This window comes from Cupressus sempervirens, chromosome 6 (genome assembly GCF_028749045.1).
Source record: "Cupressus sempervirens isolate cs-2001-9-10 chromosome 6, ASM2874904v1, whole genome shotgun sequence".
NCBI classification, from domain to species: Eukaryota; Viridiplantae; Streptophyta; class Pinopsida; order Cupressales; family Cupressaceae; genus Cupressus; species Cupressus sempervirens.
Window position 1 is genome coordinate 515,138,612 of NC_143123.1, and position 20,388 is coordinate 515,158,999.

Genomic DNA, 20,388 nt, shown 5'->3' on the forward strand with positions numbered 1-20,388 from the left:
TGAGGAGAGTGGTAAATTTCATTCGACTCTAATTTGGCCAACATTTGTCTTGTATTTAGGAATTCATTCCAAAGTAGAAGAGCCCGAAGGGAGTAATCCCCTTCACAGCACCCGCACTACACTCAAAACCAGTTGAATGCTGTTGATGGGTTGCTAAATTTCCTTCAGGTATTAATTGGGCATATCTTTTCTTCATCTGAGTAGCTCTTTTTTGTGCCTGGCACGGCATCAGAGCTTTTCAATCATAGGTAAGTTAACCCTTTTAAAGATTTTTGATAGAGATTCAGATTGGGGGATTAGTCTTTTAAAAAATCGAAATCTACGAGTTGGGTTACATCTGCTTTTATGATTTCTTTTAGAGTTGATATATATATATTGTTTTTCATGATCAGAATGCTTTGGAAGCCAACAGGGCTATTCTTTGTGGATTGATCCACGTGGAGATCCGGCGCTGTTGGTATTAAGGTTAGTAGTATTCTTTCTCACTGTTCAATTTTGAGCTAAGATTAGAGTTGAACAGTAGTATAAGAAGCACGTAATGGAAAAATGATAGTTCAACTACAATGGCAGCCTCAGACAATTTGATTAAGTTGGGTACAGGGGTCGTAAGTTCTCACTCGTATCAATCTATATATTGTGAAAAGTAAAAAATGTACGTATAAGGGAATATTTTCCCCATTAAGGACACTTCTGATGCGTAACACGTATGGGTCGAATTTACCTGTCCCACATCAAAGGGCACGGATTGTCAGGATGGATTTGTACTTATAGTTACGCCCCCGCAGTTAACTGCCACAGTATGTGTAATGAGATGACATGAGATGACTACTGTCCACTTGGCCAAATAAGTCTTCGACTCTGTAGGACCTATTCACTTGTTTTGGAAGATTATTTGAATGTTTGCTTCGTTTTAAAGTAAATACATCAGGCTTCATGAGTGTCTTGATTTGAGATTTTTGAGATTGCAAGTATCCGAAAATTGAACCTATGAATACGTGTTAACAGTTCGAAACTTCAGTTGGTGCTAGAATTCTGACTATTTTGAACACGACTGATTTGGGTTTCTTTCTTGGACAGATCTTTGCATTGAAGAACTATTTAGAGTGCTAGAGATGCCTTCCCATGCTGATCTGGACTGGCAGATTGAACAGCTCTTAGACTGCAAGCCGTTGTCAGAGGCGGAGGTGAAAAACCTCTGTGACCAAGCCAGAGCTATTTTAGTTGAAGAATGGAACGTGCAGCCCGTGAAGTGCCCGGTCACGGTGTGCGGGGATATTCATGGGCAATTCCATGATTTAGTAGAGCTTTTTCGTATTGGTGGCAAGGCACCTGATACTAATTATCTATTCATGGGAGATTATGTAGGTGAGGTCATCTTGTATTTCATTTCTCCTTTTTAATTGGCCGTGTTTGTTTGAGCTATTTTGTGGATTTTTTTGGAGAATATGTGCTTTAAATTTTGTGAACATATTTCATTATGTACCGAAGAAGGTCTGCTGTTAATATTATTACTTCTTACGGTATTACTTAAATACTGCTGATATTTTCACCTGACTTAAAGCATGTCCTCATAGCTTATTTTGGTTAGTAACTTAATTTGGAATATCAGTGGAGTTTGTGGCTCATGAATGTTCCATTTTTTTTGGTTTATCTTTATGCTGTCATATTGAATTTATATTTTCACCTGACTTAAAGCATGTCCTCATAGCTTATTTTGGTTAGTAACTTAATTTGGAATATCAGTGGAGTTTGTGGCTCATGAATGTTCCATTTTTTTGTTGTCATATTGAATTTATATTAACAGTAGTAAAAACAATTTGTGCAGATAAATTTTGAGAAAAAAATTGAAAGAAAGAGGGAATGAAATTTGTCGAGCCACCTGTTATTTTTGACAATATACAGTTGCTGCATGTTTCCAGTCCCTTATTTTTTTCACTGCTTATCAAATCATCCTTTTTTTTCTTTTTCTTTTTCATAATTAGCAATTGCATAGGAACACTCCAGCTGCTTGAATTTAAGCTGAAAACACACTTGCTACATAGAGATAACATCAAGTTGAATATAACCTACAGTTATAAACCACCGTGCTACATTTTTTGATAAGAATATGATTTTCATTGTTGTTTCACGATGACAATATTCAACAATGACATCGTTACAACTAGGATGCAATGTGGAGTTCTAAACCACTACAAGATTTTATTTAGGTCCCCATAATTTACTATTTATTAGAAAGGTTGAGAGGGAGTAGACTTTGGGGGATTTCTATGTGAAGATTTATTTTTTAAGTTGTTTTTGGTGATTTGTTGTTTGGCATTGAAAAAGTCAGGAAGTACGTTTAAACTATACGATCAAGACCCCAATAAACTGATATTAATGGTGTTACTCATTACGGGTAGAAGGCTGATCTTTTCACCTGGCTTAGACTTTTATTAACTTATTTTTTCGTTATTCTTGTATAATATCAAGTGGTGATAAACCCCAAATTGAATATATTCTGCTGTTCCAAACTGATATCTTAAGTTATTTGAGACAATTATGATTTTCTTCGTCGTTGCACAGTAATAACGATTAAACAATTACATAACTACAGCTTGGATCATCTGCAATTCTAAACTAGTACAAGGTTAATTGTAACATACTTATTTTAATTACATAATTTCTTTTGAAGTAGTGAAAATCTCCTCAAGAATTAAAAAAATTGTGTTAAATATATATTTATGTGTTTAATTTATGTTGTATTTAGCTGTATCCTATTGAGGTTCTCTAAAAATGGCCATATCTGAACCCGATACTGTTTATGTATTTGTATCTCTGTCTCTTACCATGCAAATTTGGTCAAGACAGTTTAGAGCACAATGTTTACAACACTGTATCATCCTATTATGATTACTTTGCTTTTATAGTATTCTACTTCACTTTGAGTCTTGCTCCATTGAAAAGCTAGTTTTCACTTTTCTTCATCCCAATCAATTTTTTTATTTTTTATTAGAAATTTTATTTTACACGGTTGGGTATATGGATGCAATCTTGAATCTTCAATGCAGATATGATCTTTCTCCAATTTAACAAGTTATGAGAGCTGAATTTTTTTTCTGTTTGATCCTACCATCTGACTGACTGAAAATGGCAGTCAGTGTTGTAAATAATAGAAATGCAGTAAATCTGAGCTTAAAATTTAAAAAATTACAATTGAAACTTGTAGCTGAAACCAATAGATATGCAAATAATAAATTGGTACATTTAGAAAAGTAGAACTTACATGTGAAGCTGCAATTGTGGATTTCCTTAAAGTTTAGACAGACATTTAGATCTAATATATCTATGGTTAGCAGCGAACCTGTACCGAAGTGTAAAGGAATCCATTGATGAGAATAAACCTACCAAATTTTTTGAAAGGGTTTGATTGGCAAAGAGTAGAAAGGGTACTGATGTGAACCCTTTTTATGAATTTTCTTTATCTAAAACTGTGTCAAGGAAGAAAAAAGTAGGAATAGAATAACTTTTGAATTTGCTTTTTTTGCACCTAGCTAGAGGTTGATATTAACATGCTTTGCATTTTAGTAAATTGATAATCTCTGTATGACATTTTTGTTCTAGACTTTTACTCATGTCTAGTTGCAATTTATACATGGTCTTATGATTTATCTAATCCATTTTAGGTGATAAGGTTTAGTTGATTAAGGGAAACTATACTGATAAAGCCAGAATACATGTAGCTTTAAATTTAAGATTGCTTAATAAAGAGATAAATCAAGCATAAGTTATTTAAGAGATGTTTCCTTGTCCATAATTTTGTTGAGACCCGCTTAATTAAAGAATTATGCTTTACTTATAGATTTTTAATCTTGCAATTATGTGACAGTGAAAGAAGCTTTTGTGTACAATCTGATGATTATGTTGCGGCTAAAACAGCATCCACTGTCCTGGGTTTGACTTGGGATAACTTCCATGATGTCTTATGAAGGCTATATAGTTACTGGAAATTCAATATACAAATAAGAGTGATATAGTTGCCCTTGTGCCCACAATTATTGATGTTCACTATATAAAATATAGGTGTGACTTTATTTGTTTAACTTGCATATAACAATTTGATGCAATTTCCATCCTTGCTGTATTACCCTTATTTCAATTTCATCAGTGACCAGTCTAGGATCAGAAAAGCTACATTTGGATGGGTATTCAGCCATTGAGGCTGTCAGATAAGACACAGCACAACTTGTTAGAGAGAACATTGCTTTTTTAATAGTGGCAGCCCAATTACAAAAAGGGAACTTGGCCTTCACCAAAAACATTATTCTCAATCAGCATCCTTGTAGTTTCATAGTAAAGAGAGATGGTGAGGAGACACCCTATTAGAGCATGACTGTTTATAAGTAAGGCTTAAAAGATAATTATCAGTTCATTTTTTGTCAATCATTAAAAGATGACCAGATTGATTGTAAAGAGGGTTGAAATTCAAACTGCAATTTAGGCAGACTGCTGCATGCCTTAATCGGTGCAGAGCATGCAATCAATTGTGTACTTTTCCACAGTTCACTCCATTTCTTACACTTCTTAAATTTGTTATGAACTAAGTTGATTTAGCCTGCAATATTATCATCTTTCAGTATATTTCACAAAATATTTGAGCCCTGCCATCAAAAGCTTTGTTAGTGAATATTAACTCAAAAATACCTCTCTGCATGCAATTTCAATAGTTTGTTGTTTCTTTTTATTTGTTTTCATACTTTTTTGTTTATTCTGAATATTTAATGGAAGTTTCAATTTAGAATCATTTCTACAACTTAGGAAGCTGGTTGATAATAAGAAATGTACTTATCTCAATTTCTAATTTTGCACTCTATGTAAAGGTAATTTTGTACCTGAATGCTTGAAATATCTTTTGGTGAGATGTCAGTTACCAGTTCAAGTTAGTCTCAAAAATTAGTGTGCTACTAGCATTTTCCTTCACAAGAAGCATTTGCTGAAAAACACCACCAACTCTGCAAAAGGTGCATGACACAATTTGCTATTCATGTTTTAGATGGCAGTTTTGAAATAAGCCAGTTGCCATGTGATCAATTTTTCACATGATCAGAATCCAGTGTTTGGTCGTAAGTTTTCAAGTTTTAATATGCAAGTTCACTCCATTATCTTGCACATCTGTTGAGCTCTGCTTCAAGATCAATCTCATACAAAAAATTCTCAGAACAATAAAGGCTTCATAACCTTTCTGACATTGGACTACGAAAGCGACATGAAACCCTTGTATTGGAGAAGGTTGCACAATCATGAAAATGTTTTCAGATGCAAAAATGCTGCAGAGTTTTTTCACATGCCAATGATAAGCAGAATGAACATAGTCTGCACTTTTAATGGATTAGATTGCATAACAGATACAATTATTATATTAATGGTATTGGTGGGCTACAGTTTCTTCTCTGTTAAGCAATTACGTAACACCTATCAATGCAGTGCTTCGAAGTGTTCTTCAAGCGTGTATGTGTATTCTTCTCTCATTCTTTACTTGGAAGGAGAAGATTAAGACACTGTAAAATTTAGGTGATGCTTTGCAATGAAGCATTTCATTAGACTATATTGTGAAGGGTATGAATAATTTAAAGACATTGATAAAGAGTTCCAAATGTGATATTCCTCAAGGCTTTCAGCTGTGCACTTTATTGTGGCAATGGTCAGACAGACGGTATACAAAATCGAGATGTTTTGAACTATTTAGTATTTAATAAAATTTGATATTGTAAAATGCTTTCAAATTCAAATTTTACAAAATTGGCAATTGTTGATTATTATATGAAACATCATGTTGGAAGTCCAAATCCTTCTTAGCCGATAGCTATGAGGTAATTTGTAGATATTTAGTATTTATTAGTTGGTTATGCCAATGTTTGAAACTTAACAAATTAAAAATATTTGTATTCTTTAACTTGGTAAAACTTTGTGAAGCAAGTAAATGGTTGAGTTAATTGTGATATTTTCTTGCATTTTTGTGAGTGCCTGGCAAATTTTATGGTATGCCATTTCTAAAATATGGTTGACTCAAGCTGTTTTCTTGAGTACTCTTGCATTTTGTGTGTCCTTTTATGCCACATTTCCTTGAAATGTTATGCTGGGCTGGAACGAAAGAGCTGTTACAAATTATGAAAGGTTTACAACCAATTTTAAGTTTTTTTTTCTATATTCACCTGAGAAAATGTCTTGTTCTAGAAACATGATAGTCTAACTTCTGGTATCTAATATACAGCTTGGTGGTGACATTGCAAAATATTTAATAATTTAACAATCGTTTACTTCTATTCAGAATTCAGATAATCTAAGGCAAATCTAGGCTTAATTTAAAAATTGTTTCTCATTTTGTGCTGCAGATCGTGGATACTATTCCGTTGAGACTGTTTCATTGCTGGTTGCCTTAAAAGTGCGTTATAGAGATAGAATTACAATATTACGAGGGAATCATGAGAGCCGTCAAATCACCCAAGTGTAAGATACCAATGCAATAACTACTTGTCTCATGATTTGCAAGGAATTTGAATGTTTGACTCCAATATTTGAATTGCATAATTTTTTACTTAAAAGTAATTTTCAGGAACACATATCTTTTGGTCTATGTAATATAAGAAGATAATATGTTTCCTCAAAAATTTGGAGTGTTGGTGTTAGGGTCATAAAAGTTGCTTTCTTTCTAATGCTAAGCAACTGCAATATTCAATAAGTGGGATTCTTTGCTATGCTGTCTTGTGTGTCTATGAAGGCCATGATTAGATTGGAAATGAGGAGTAAAGTGGGAATTGGAATTAAGGTCAGAAGACATTCATGCTCATGCTTAAAGCAGACACGTACATTGTTTGCCATTTGAGGCTATATCTAAATTATGGGAGGCAAAATATTAGTATCTGAATGGGGAGATTAGAAAGGTGACCAAAATTTGTCAATTTATTTGTAATTTATCTTAATTTTTCGACTGTGTTCAAGAATTATTTTGTTTTCTTGCAATTCCAGGTATGGATTTTATGATGAATGTCTGAGAAAATATGGAAATGCAAATGTATGGAAGTATTTTACAGATCTCTTTGATTACTTGCCATTGACAGCCCTTATTGAAAGCCAGGTAAAGAAAAAGATATTATACACTATTTTGTTGGTACCCTGTGCAGCACAACAAACTTGATCTTACTATAAGAAAATTTTCTTTTCTTTTGTTTCATTGCAGATCTTCTGCTTGCACGGAGGTCTCTCCCCATCATTGGACACACTTGATAACATACGAGCTTTGGATCGCATACAGGAAGTGCGTCTATACACATAAGTATAATGTTCTGTGCTGCATAGATTTGAAAAGAAGATCACAACCATAACATTCAGTTCTATGCATGATAGTGTCTTAGATCTGGTTCTATGTAGTGTTCTCTATTAGAAGAATTTTCTGTCCTGGTTACTAAATAGTTTCTATTTGAAAGTATTTTGGTTGTACTAGCTATGTAGTGCCCCGCCAAGGAACCCTTGGAACTAAGGGTAAAACATGCAGGGTTTTTTTTTAAAGCAATTGCATCATTACATGCATAAATTAAGACAACAATGCTAACAACATGAACAAAAATGAATAAAAGATCACAATCACGTCATGCTTGTGCACAAGTAGAAGTCTTGACACACTTCCAAGGGTCACCTGACACCCTACTAAACAATTGTAATGAAAATTCCACATCCCATTGTTTTGCCTGACACAAATGGCCTGTTATCAGGACCAGTGGGGGTGAAGGTGCCAATTACCAGTTGGAGGCACTGATTTATGTGTGTCGAAATATTGGTGGAGACATTAATCTAGCAAACTTGCCCACAAGCTGAGTTAATATTCACCCAAGACTGCGCTAACTCCAACATATGGCTGAATACATAACATCCCCTTCAGTTAGGGTCCAATAACATGATTGTCAAGGTCAAATCACTTGAGTATAACAACATACATATACATCAATTTGCTACATTACAATATCCATGAATACATGCATGACTCTCACTAAAATTGGAAGAGAGAGAGAGAGAGGTGAAGCAGGAACTCATGTATGTGCCACTAAATCCGATTTAATACTTGTACACCGGTCCCCAACAGTGCCTTGTCACACCACTCAATCATGTGGTACTCTCAGGTCCGCCTCACCATGCTTGTGGAGATAGTTACATAGCCCAAACAAGAACACAAGGCATACAAGGAGGTATAAGCATAGACTCACACCAATCAATGTATATAGAGTGCAAATAAATCATAGGCTTATTTAAGAGAAAACATGGAGCAACTCAACATGAAGCAATGGCCACAACGCAATATAGTCACATAGCCCAAACAAGAACACAAGGCAAGGCATACAAGGAGGTATAAGCATAGACTCACACCAATCAATGTATATAGAGTGCAAATAAATCATAGCTTATTTAAGAGAAAACATGGAGCAACACAACATGAAGCAATGGCCGCAACACAATATCTAAACATGCTCAATCAACCAATACCCAAGAGGTGCTACTCATACAACTAGAACTTCGGTGGTTGAGTACAGTACATAGGGAATGTCATCACATGCCCATACATGTGTCAACTATCCTCACAAGTCACCCATTGCCTTGAGGAAGTGCTCATGGTATTATGCTTGTGGATTTAATTGTGAAACTACCCTCACAAGTCACCCATTGCCTTGAGGTAGCACTCTTGGTATTCTTGGGGATTTAATTGTGAAACTACACTCACAATTCAGCCATAGCCTTGAGAAACCGCTTATGGTGTGCTTGGGGATTCTATTATGCATACTGCCCTCAGAAGTCACTGATAGCCTTGTTAAAGCACGTATGGTGTGCTTGGGGATTCTATTATGGATACTGTCCTCACAAGTCACCCACAGCCCAGAGAAACTGCCCACGGCATGCTCGGGGATTCAATCGTACAGCTACCCTCACAAGTCATCATAGCCTTGTGAAAGTGCTAATGTGTTCATGGATTCTATTATTTTATTTTCCATACCTAGTCAAAGCACCTAATCCTATGGCTTAAACTTTTCAGAGAAGGTAACAATATAAACTCAAAAGACAATGGGTCATAAGTCCAACCATACTATTTGGTATACTTGATTGGTCTTCACCAAGAGTGCAGGTTCCAAGATGATCGCACAATATAATAACATGACTCCATTGGCCAACATGCCAAGAGGGTGGATCTCAATAAGTCTCACATAATCAAGAAATATCCCAATATATTAATATACCAAATCACAATATCCACAATATCGCATAGATCCTCTTTTACAAGCATAGGCAATGTGCAACAAGCATACTCAGTTGGCATCTCAGCCAAGAGTATGAATCCCTAAGTGATCCAAAGTACATTTCACATCACATAGCCATATAATAGTACATGTAAAGTTTAAATGTATTACCACAAAGAATACAACCTCAAAATGACAAATGTCCAATCATGCACATATGCACACTCAATCAACCTCTATACCGAGAGTTCAGATCCCAATGGACCTGAAATGAAAATTCCACAACAATTATACCCAATGCTCCACATGGGGATAACATATCACAATGCACAAAATCCAATGTTAATAAAATGCCATTCATGGCCTAAAACTAGTTCTAGAAATTAATAAAACCAATCTGGACTTTGCCTATACAGTAATCAGAGTTGCAATTAGTTAAACAAAGATACATTGTCCCAAACAGAAACGATAATAGGTATATATTATGAAGGGCCAATGTGACTATCTCCTCTAACCACTGTCGGGGATATAGACGCAGGTAGACCTGTGAAGCTAGTTGGAGTTGATGTCAGGTACCTGCCATCACTACAATACTCATTAAGTGTAGCTGCTCACCAATTAAACAATTTTTAACCAATGATTTAGCTACAGGCAGCAGGAAATTAATTTCTTATCATAGATAATGAAGAGTTTGTTTCAACACTAATACAAATAGGCATCTACTAACAATTAAATTCTCAGTTCATAAAAGCTCCGTTTATATCAGCACACCCTGATGAAGGCGATTGCTGTTAAGGGCTGATGGTGTTGTGAATCATTGCTGTCAGAAAACAGACTGATTTTGGGCTGCATTGTGAACAATATGGCAGATTGAGGGTGCAGCGCTTTCCTTCGGGAAGACCCCAGCAATTAGCAGACAGCCTTAAACCCTTCTATAAAATTCAGACTTTCACCTTGGGAAGGCTGTCCAGGTCTCTCCTGGCATAATTCACTGCCCTTTAAATTCTGCGGCTACTGGGGCTACGTCCAGGCAGCTTACACAGGTTTCGTTCTGTGACAGACTGAAAATTGCAGAGAACTCAATTATTGGTGAAGAGAAAATAACATTAATCACCAATCAATAAGTCTTTTAAGGCATCAACATTTCTTATAATAACCCCATCCCTTCCAAAAAGTTTCAATTCTTCTAGATTATTCAGAATGACAACTAGGCATAATTCCCAAGGATCAATTACATATTTATTAATTACCCCCATGACACTTCCCTGGTATAATAATGTTAAACTGTGGCCTCATCATTAGACATAATGAATAACTAGCAGTTGGATGCTTTTGTGCATGCAACGAGTTCGCCGATAGGAGAACTTTGGTCATCTTATGGTGGACTCTTGTCTACACACAGAAAAATTATAGTATTAATTATAATATTAATACTGCATGTAGTAGACAAAAGACTTACTCAAGTTTAACCATGCATTAAATTTAGTCGATTTAGCAACCGAAAAATTTTAAAATTGAGAAATTTCTGGCATACTGACAACTTTTCCGTCAACTATTTAAATTCTGGGAGGAAAGCTCCCACAAATAGCCTATTGGCTAAATTAAATATATTGCAAATAGACTTTAGCTTTTTGGACTAATGTTTTATTATTCACTCATTCCCTTACTATTCAATCACTTTTCTAGCCTTAGGGAATGGAAAAGGCTAGATATTTCTTCTCTGCCAAAGATCACTTGGAAGTGGACATTAAATAATAAATACATATAAAATAGCTGAAGCGCCTGTGCAAATAATCCAAAAATTGAAACCAATAAAGGGGCATTTGGATGGTGTAATCATTCTTATATATTCAAATGTTAGGACATTGACCCTTTCATATCTGATCACCATTTAAACCATCATAATAATAATGTAATTAAATAAATGCATTTAAATAGCAACAATGAGTATATATCAAATCTCTGAACCAGATAATAACAAAGCATTATCAACAACAATATATCAACAAATCATGTGTCATCATGTTATCACGTCATCTCGATATAATCATCGACATGAAATCACTTGATAACCCAAAGCAGCATCACAATACAATCCAAATGTCACTCTTCTTGCTACCAGGAACACAATTAGTCCACATAAATTATGATAAGACCCTCCATCGATCCAATATCCAAATCAGGTGTGCAACAAGCAACCACATAAAGGTTCTCACATCTAGGCACAAGGTAATATACAAACAGGAGAGGTACTACATGCTAGGCTGGAAGTTAAAATGACTGGTTGTGGGAAAACATTTATCATCAGTTATCAGTTGGTATATCCCAAGTGGAGGTGACCTTTTTGTTGATAATAGAATGTAGTTATAAAACATTTTATGAAGCTGTGCATTTTCAATGCATTTCATGTGTGTAATCTGCTGCAACAATTTTTTTTCTTCATTTTTTATTATCCTTTCTGTTAGGTTATGTGGCGTCAATAAATCCAGAACTCGCTTGGATGGGTTTCAAGGTTATGCCTAAAATACGGTGAAAACCAATTTTTGGTTCTGCCTGTTTAAAGTTTGTTATAGTCTGGACTCTAAATAAATAGTAAAGCCCACCTTTTACACTTGGCACAATTGGAGCATTTGTATTCATCTGCAGTGTTTATTTGATTTAGACATGTAATTAATGCTTACTGTTGGATAATTTCAGGTACCACATGAGGGACCAATGTGTGATCTTCTTTGGTCAGATCCTGATGATCGTTGCGGCTGGGGTATTTCCCCAAGAGGTGCCGGATACACATTTGGTCAGGACATAGCTGCACAATTTAATCATACTAATGGTCTCAGTTTGGTTGCAAGGGCGCACCAATTAGTTATGGAGGGTTTCAATTGGTGTCAGGTGATTTCCATGTGGTTGATTGAGAAAATAATCAGTTAAAACAACTTAGGTCCTATTCTATAACTTGATTGGATTGCAGCATCAGAGAGAGTCCTTGCTAATGAGATATTTTTGTCAGATAAATGATTTTTGTCTTAGTTATTTGGATATTATGGTTCTAGATAGTTTATAAATATTCCTGGGTAGCTTGACCAGTGATAGTAATCTACATTGGGATTTTCTGTCAAGGCACAGATTTTAATAATATTCTTGTAATCATTGTGCACACTGACTTTTATCCTAAAGTAGCTTGTCATTCTCTCTAATGCAGGATAAGAATGTGGTAACAGTATTTAGTGCTCCAAATTACTGCTATCGCTGTGGAAATATGGCTGCAATCATGGAAATCAGTGAGACAATGGAACGTAATTTCCTTCAGTTTGACCCTGCTCCCCGTCAAAGTGAACCTGATGCCACTCGCAAGACTCCAGATTATTTCTTGTAGTATTGTTTACTGGGAATTTTGTAGTTCTGTATGCTTCTGTAAAGTCTAGAAAATCAAATTTTGAGAAATTATGAGCATTCTTTTGTTAGGGCTTGGCTGCTGTTTAATTTGTTTTACCAAAAACAGTTGAAAACCCCTTTGCACATAGACACATGCAGAAAAGGAGAATAAGATGAATATAGTTCAGGTTTCCTCATAAGGGATATAAATATCTGAAGGGAAAGATATCCTTTGAATTAATTTGAAGCTACTGCAAGGCTGGATCATAGAGGATTTTGTTTCTTAAGAATGGTTGTATGTTGTGGGGAACTAGTGGGGTGAAGGGGGAGAGAGAGGGAGAGAGGGAGAGAGAGAGGAGAGTAACCGGTTTCTTGTATTATTTAACTGCAAATGTTGTGTTATGTGAATACTTGGGTAAATAAGGAGGGTGGTATCTCATAAAAAGCTTTTTAAAGTATTATAGCGCAGCTAGACTTGCACAGAACAGATGATTCTGCCTGTTCAGTCATGCTTGTTGAATTTATTTCTGTTTATGAGGACGGACATAATTTGGATTGTCTCACCGAGGAAAAACTTTTCACTAATATTCATGATATAGAAGTAGAACAATATTATTTATTCTTAAAGCTCCAGTAACATATGATTACCATGTTGATGTCTGCTAGTAGAGACCCCATTTTGGTTTTGTAATGCAAATGCAACTAAAAAGAAAATGTCTCTAGCGACTGTGAGGCTGTCTGAGCTTGTGGATGACACACTTTTTTGGAGTAATGAATCTGTATTTATGTCGACTGATGGATATGTGATTTAGATATTGTCACAAGTATTATTTTTTGAGGTTTAGTTGTTTGGCTTGAAATTCGATTCGGGGAAGGTAAAATTAACATTATTGTTAGCCACCGTTTTCCTGTGACTGGTGAGTTTAAATCCTTTTCATAGGTTCTTGATAGTATTCTCAAATATGATGTATGCTCTATGCATCTTGTTTCATTAAGTTAAGAAGAAAATTGACGGGGAAGTATGTAATTAACCATTGTGAAAAGAAATTTCTCTGGCGAATTTCTTGCACGTGAATGGAAATATGAGAGCATGTTTGTATACAAAAAAAATACGGTAATTGCAAAACTGCACTTGATGATCGAATACAATTGAAATTATATTTTTTAAATTAGTTTCCACAAAATTGATCTATTGGCTGGCAGCAGAATTCAAAGCAAACCACAAAGAGGCAGCTTAGATTCCAACAGAGCTAAAAGGTAATCCACCACATTTGAAGACATTGATCAGTGCCACAAATAGTCGGCAACGCAGTAGACCTCACAAATAATATGTACTACAAATTTGGTAATGTCATCACCAGGCCCTCCATATGTTAAGATGACCTCACAAATAATATGTACCATAAATTTGGACATATCATCTCAGGCCCTCCATATGTTGAGATGACCTGACGAATAATAGATACTACAAATTTGGAAATGTCATCCCAGGCCCTCCATATGTTGAGATGGAAGGAAGGGAAAGGAGAGGAGCTTTTATGGTACACAATACCATCCATCTGTTTTGTTATGGTGACAACAATATGGGATTACCTCGTACTTATGGGAGTAATCTGCTTGTGCAACAAATGGGGTGTGCATACCTTATAGCAGCTGAAATCAGGACAGTTAGGCACATTTGACTGCTAGCATTAGTAAATGCTGCATTTGTCTTATATTCGGAATGTGTCAGATTCTGGATTTGTTGATTTGGATTTGGATTTTGTTGAGTGGGAAAGTGAAAGTGAAAATTTGATTTAATTTCATTTCAAATTTCATGACCTCGAGTTGGAATTAACAAATCCTCATTTGAGACCAAAATGGAAATTCGAAACTTGTATTCCAATTTCAGATGCATCCAAACTGAGGATTAGTTTTTGAAGAACTTGTTCCTAAAAATTCCAGTTCAATTTCAGCGAACAAACACCGCCCTTACTGATCCAAGATGTCCACATTCATGTAGGTGAATGATGTGAAGATCTATGTTCTAGACATTTTAAAGTCAAAACATAAAGCATTTCTGTGAATACAAAGTTCCGTGCTCCCACTTGTTAGAAAACGGCATATTTGTTTGGCCAAAGCATAGGTCGTGTAGATGGTGGCAACTTCTTTGATTAGAGAAATTAAACAGCTCGTTTACTCTAAATGTAATGATTAGCTGTGTTCTTTCTTCAAAACACCTCTTGCGCATGAAGACACGTGAAATATCCTGGACCTTTTCCGATGGAAGGATGACATGGTGTGTAATTGTATGCATCACCCAATTTTGTTTCTTAGCTTTGAAATACGACTTTTGCTACTAGACTCTCTCTGCAGATTCTCCTCTCTATATGCATGTATACTGTGAAAATAAAATAGAAGGCTGGATGCATCTATGTTGTTCTATGTGACGTCCAAAATGATATTTTTCATTCAAGGTGTTGGCAAAAGTGCTATCCGGTAGGTTTTGGTTTGAGGCTTGACATAATTGAGGAGCAAATGGCTTCTTTTTTGCCTTTGATTGTATAGCCTATCGTTAAATTGTTCTGACAAGCTTAAATTGAAGGTTCCCCGTTTCAATCTATTAACAGTAGAGAAGACTTTGTAGGATAGGGTAAGTAGCTCCTGATAAACTCTTCTATTTTCCTATTTTTTGCATTTTCTTTTTGCATGTAGCAGTCAGTCAGTAACACACAGAGCATACATTGTCAATTTCACGCACAATTAGCAAGAGTGCAGTGAAAGGATGTTTGAATGGAAATGTAAACAGGTATGCAAGAACCCTAGTTGTTACAAAGTAATATATGATGTTAACAATATGAATATAAATAAAAAAGTTCGCTGCGTGCATTAACCAGCAAAATTGACTTGAAGGTGTAGTAGATAAATGGTAATCTTCATCTGCAACCTAGTTAAAACTACCACAAGATAATGTACAACTCGGATGCCCGAGTTGTTAATGGTGATGTAAAATTCTAATTATGGTATGATGTTAGAGTTAAAAGTTAAAAGAGTACGTTGTTGAGTTTTTAACTTTTAATGAGTGGTGTTTATTCCAAGTATGGGGTGTTTGTTTTAAGAGATGTTAAATGTTGTATTTTAATTTATTTATTAATGGAAACAAGTTGAATGTATAGGTGTCTGACATTTTTGCTTTTATATATCGAATTATAAGAATTTGATGAAACATACATCTAAACGAGAAGGTTTTGGGTGGTTGGACACATACAATGGGATCTAGTCCATTAAATTTACTTAGGGGTTGAACCTAGCCCAAGCATTCCATCTTTGAACCTTGGTGAATGACTTTTATAACACGTAGCATCATACTCTAATTGTACTCAAACATTTGAGCCACAACATTTAGCACATTGAATTTATTGAATTTATTAAAGATGTGTTGATCACTTTTTTTTGCTTTCAAATTTTGCACACATATAAAGCAAATGTTGCTTATATGTGGTGGCACATTTGTCATTTGTCCAAGGCATTAGATTAGGACTAAATTAAGGAGGAGAAAGATTCAAACAATCTCCATGTATAAGACATGGTGCTCGACTTGGGAGTAAATCTTAAAAGAATAGTGGAGAATATATTCATCTATATAAAATTGTTATCTCTTTTAACCTTGTTGATGTGAGTTTTTTGACTATGCTAACTTGCAAGATGGAACACTTAGTAGCCTAGGATAAAGCACCAAATGTTGAATTCTCTCTTGAACAAGGAAGCTTAAATGCTAAACATATGACAATATGTGTTCAACTAAGACAACCCCAAGGTTACTTTTAATGTTGGACTTGATTCAATTGTATGGTGTGATTTGCTAGCAATCAATTGGAGACTTACATTAGTTCTTTTTGGAGGATCTATCAACATCTTGGATGCAAATGATATGTCAATTGAGCACTTCAAACTATTCCTAACCATGGTGTGAAATAAAGTGCAAACAAATGAGGGTTTAGAAACTAGAATACCTCTCACTCTACTAATGCAAGAAAATGTTGGTGTTGTGAAAGATCAAATTGGTCCTTGCTTCACCAAGTCAACTATGCATGGGAAGGTGCAAGAACAATTTTTAAACAACTTAAGCTCATCAAAATCATAAATAATGCAAATTGATGAACATGAAGTACTTGAATTAAAGTGCTTGCAACAAGGCTCAAGCTAACCTTGCATTGTTGTTTGCAATCAATTAACACTAAAAGACAAGGACACTAGCTTCACCATGATGTCGAATATAACAATATTTTCCATTAAACTATTGAATTATCAATTTATGAAAACATAATTGAGGAGTCAAGGAACTATGCAACAACCTAAAATAGCTCAAGTATTCCACCATAAAACCAACAATGAACTTGCAATCATCTTAGTAGCATTTATGTAACAACTCTCCAATTCTCCCTTAACAAATGAGAAGGTATTTCCTTTTATAGGGAGTTCAATCACAATGAGTGGCCAAAATCAATTTGAAACTAATGGTCAAGATTAAACGTACCCAAACTTAATGTAACTACCAATTACAAGTATTAAATGCTTATCCAATTGCACAAAGACACTGCCTTATGAGTCAATGAGAAAATTACATTGTTTATATGAACTAATGAGAAATTAGGCTAGGTAGAGAGATAAGGTGGACTCCACATGTAAACTTGGAATAATTTGATTCAACAAACTTGGATACATGGCACTAGAATCATCTAATTAGTCGAAGATAAGTAGGCGTCGCCACAACATGTTTATCTTGTAAAGTTTATCAATTCCTCATAGGTGAAGAAATGTCTCTTAGATAACATTATGAAACACTCAATTGATTGTAACAAACACTTCCAAATTACTTCTTCTTCATGTAGACTTCCACCCTTTAAAGTTTTTCACCTCACACCCTTCTCATGATACAAATTTGAACTGGCTTGTACTGGTATCTCGACTTGATCTTGCTCTTGTACAACTAATGTAGGCACTCAATGATATTGGATATTTTAAATGCACTTGGATTTTTGAAGGAAATTCAAGTTTGTGATAATCTTGTCCATTTGTCTGTAGGCTTGTAAACTTTCCTTGTACAACTTGTTATTTGAATTCAATCTTGATGACTTGAATTTGAACTTGTATTTATCACCTTGATCTTTAAATTAATCTTCAACTTATAAACCTTGGTTGCTTGTTTGATGAAGAACTCATGGTTTGATTGTGCTTGAGATTTCCATGTTTCTCTCGATGTTGAAATCATGCCCAAAACTTGAACAACTCAACTCCTTGTCACCTAGACTTGCAATACAATACCATTCGTCAAATATTTATATTTCACATTTTTCATATAATTCAAGAGTGTTACAACTAAAAAATCACAACTCTTGATGAAGATAGTCTCTATGAGCATAATCGTCATTACCATTTCCTTTGAACCTAATGTAAAATATCAACCCATTGTTCCTAACAACCTGATTATACCAAATCAAAATGCAAACTCTGAATTAAGACAATTCAAGGGTCAACTCGATTAGATTCAAATTCTTCATTTAAAAATGCATTCACAACCCTCTACCACCTAAGAATCACGTTTTAACACCATATGCGCCTTGTTAATTACAATTAGATTATGAGTATAACTTAGATACATAAATGTTAAAATTCTACAAGGCTTTCTAGACTTATGAATTCCAGACTTCCACATGATTTATAACATGCACCCCCATCTATACCTTATTTCTTTTGATAATCTTTAGTTTGCACTATTGGTTTGCCCAAGTCTTGCTAATATTTTAGACTAACTTCCAATGTTTGTAATGTTATCTCCAAATTTGATTTACCAATATGCAATTTGTTGACTTATTGGAGGTTGAATTGCTCTTGTTAAGGTATGATTGGATTTGAGTTGGCCATCGAAATAGATTCTAACACCCAACTTATAAAGACGTCAAGATTCAAAAGGTATTTAATTTTGCTTAGGCCAACCTAGCCTGGCTTGAAGAAATTAAATCAAAATCAAATCCACCCTAGCCTTACAATTATGCCGACCTAACATAATATTTATTTTATAGCTAATTAATGATCTCTTGTATTTAATGATTTCATTCACTACGACAGACTTGTCTTAAATAAATTTGGATCAAATTTGAATGCTAATTGAGCACGAGACAACATATGTATGCTTGTTGTGCTTGACCCACATCTTCAAATCAAAATTTGTCTTCTAGGGTGAAGGAGCCAATAAGTGTGTATGATCAAATGTGCGATGTTAGTGGAGCTAATAGGGGTTCGTATGTTAGCACCTAAACCCCATTACATGTCCACATGGATTTGAAAAGTCAATAAAAAAGTAACAATAACTTAATACAATTTAAAATATAAGGACAAGTTGTGTATTTTATAAATGCACCAAACAAAAAGGTCCATTTCCCGTCAAACAGACAATATGTCAATCTCATTGATAGGTTTTGATGTAGGTTAAAGTGGGCCGTTGTGTACAAAAAATCCAACTTGGTTGCCTACAATATAAATCACATGAAGTCACGTGTCAACATTAAACTCACAAATGAGGATCAACACCTCAACAACTTTGTACAGTACAATCAAAACACTTTAACATGGCCACACATCAACCCAAGACATGTTCACAATTGTCACCTCATTGCAACTAGTTAGACTTGTTCTACCTACATAACTGTTGCCACTCTAAACACTTAATCAAGAACTCGAACATGGTCCATGATGATCCAGAGGAGACTGACATAAGCAAAAAATGGGGAAATATGAAAATCTAAATTTTTGGTATTTTCTATGTTCTAGTAATTGACATTTTTGGAGGTCTTTAGGGCATTTTTGGGCCCTAAAATCTTTCAACAGGCTTGGCTATTAAAAATTGGAGATAGATAATTTGATTATCTTTTGAACAGTGTAAGTGGTGTACATTTTCGACTTGCATGCAAAAAGTTATGACTTCTACAAGTAGACAAATTTTAAAATAGTCTTTTTATTAGATTTTGTAGGTTTGATATTTTATTTTGTAATAAACATTATGTAGACTATTCATTTCTTTTTGAAGGGATGTTGTTGGCCGTTCAAATCCATCATACTTTGTATAAACTTGAATTTTGAATGAAATGGATTACTTTTTGGCTTATGTAATCTGTTGTTCAACAATTGTTCTATTCGCATTAGAATTGACAATACCGCAAGTATCATGTTGTTGATCTTGGATTGGTTTTGACATATGAGTGTCTATACACTTAAGTCATTAACAAGTTAGAACTTAGTTCATGCCAAACAAGTAATGCATGCAGAGCATAACATGTCAGATAGTGCATGCTGAGTGAGATACTCAGTAAGTGCCAAGTAAACAACTATTGCCGAGCAGTCAGTATGTGCCGAGTCATTCAAATGTCAAGTGATAGCATTGAAGTTGTAGTTGATGCCAAGCATCAGGGACTTCAGATGCCAAGTAAAACAATTTTGACATAGTTATTTGTAATGGTACAAACTACTATGTAAAGTGTTTTAGAGCCAACTTAAGGATTGTTTTGCGATCCTAGATGATAAGAATGAATCTTAATTGAGAATCCCTATGCAGTACATGAAACCAATCAGTTAAAGAGATGAATTGAACAACTAGATGGATGAATTACAATCATTAATTCATACCTAACCCTAGTAGCCTAGATCTTCTTAAGGAAGGTAAACCCTAAAACATGGTGTGAGCGAAGAGAGAAGTTTGCATGCGCAAATGGAGTATTCAAGT

The 20,388-nt window shown here is 34.9% G+C and overlaps 1 protein-coding gene across 1 annotated transcript; it reads left to right on the forward strand.

The window, feature by feature from the left end:
• Nucleotides 1-46: 46 nt before the first annotated feature.
• LOC149553283 (serine/threonine-protein phosphatase PP2A-2 catalytic subunit) lies at nucleotides 47-13,256 on the forward strand. Its single transcript, XM_089788756.1, has 8 exons — nucleotides 47-248; nucleotides 393-465; nucleotides 1,078-1,365; nucleotides 6,369-6,483; nucleotides 7,003-7,111; nucleotides 7,214-7,291; nucleotides 11,955-12,146; nucleotides 12,457-13,256. Exons 3-8 carry the CDS (start codon nucleotides 1,113-1,115, stop codon nucleotides 12,628-12,630), a joined length of 921 nt encoding a protein of 306 aa, XP_089644882.1. The 5' UTR covers nucleotides 47-248; nucleotides 393-465; nucleotides 1,078-1,112; the 3' UTR covers nucleotides 12,631-13,256.
• The last annotated feature ends 7,132 nt before the right edge of the window (nucleotides 13,257-20,388 follow it).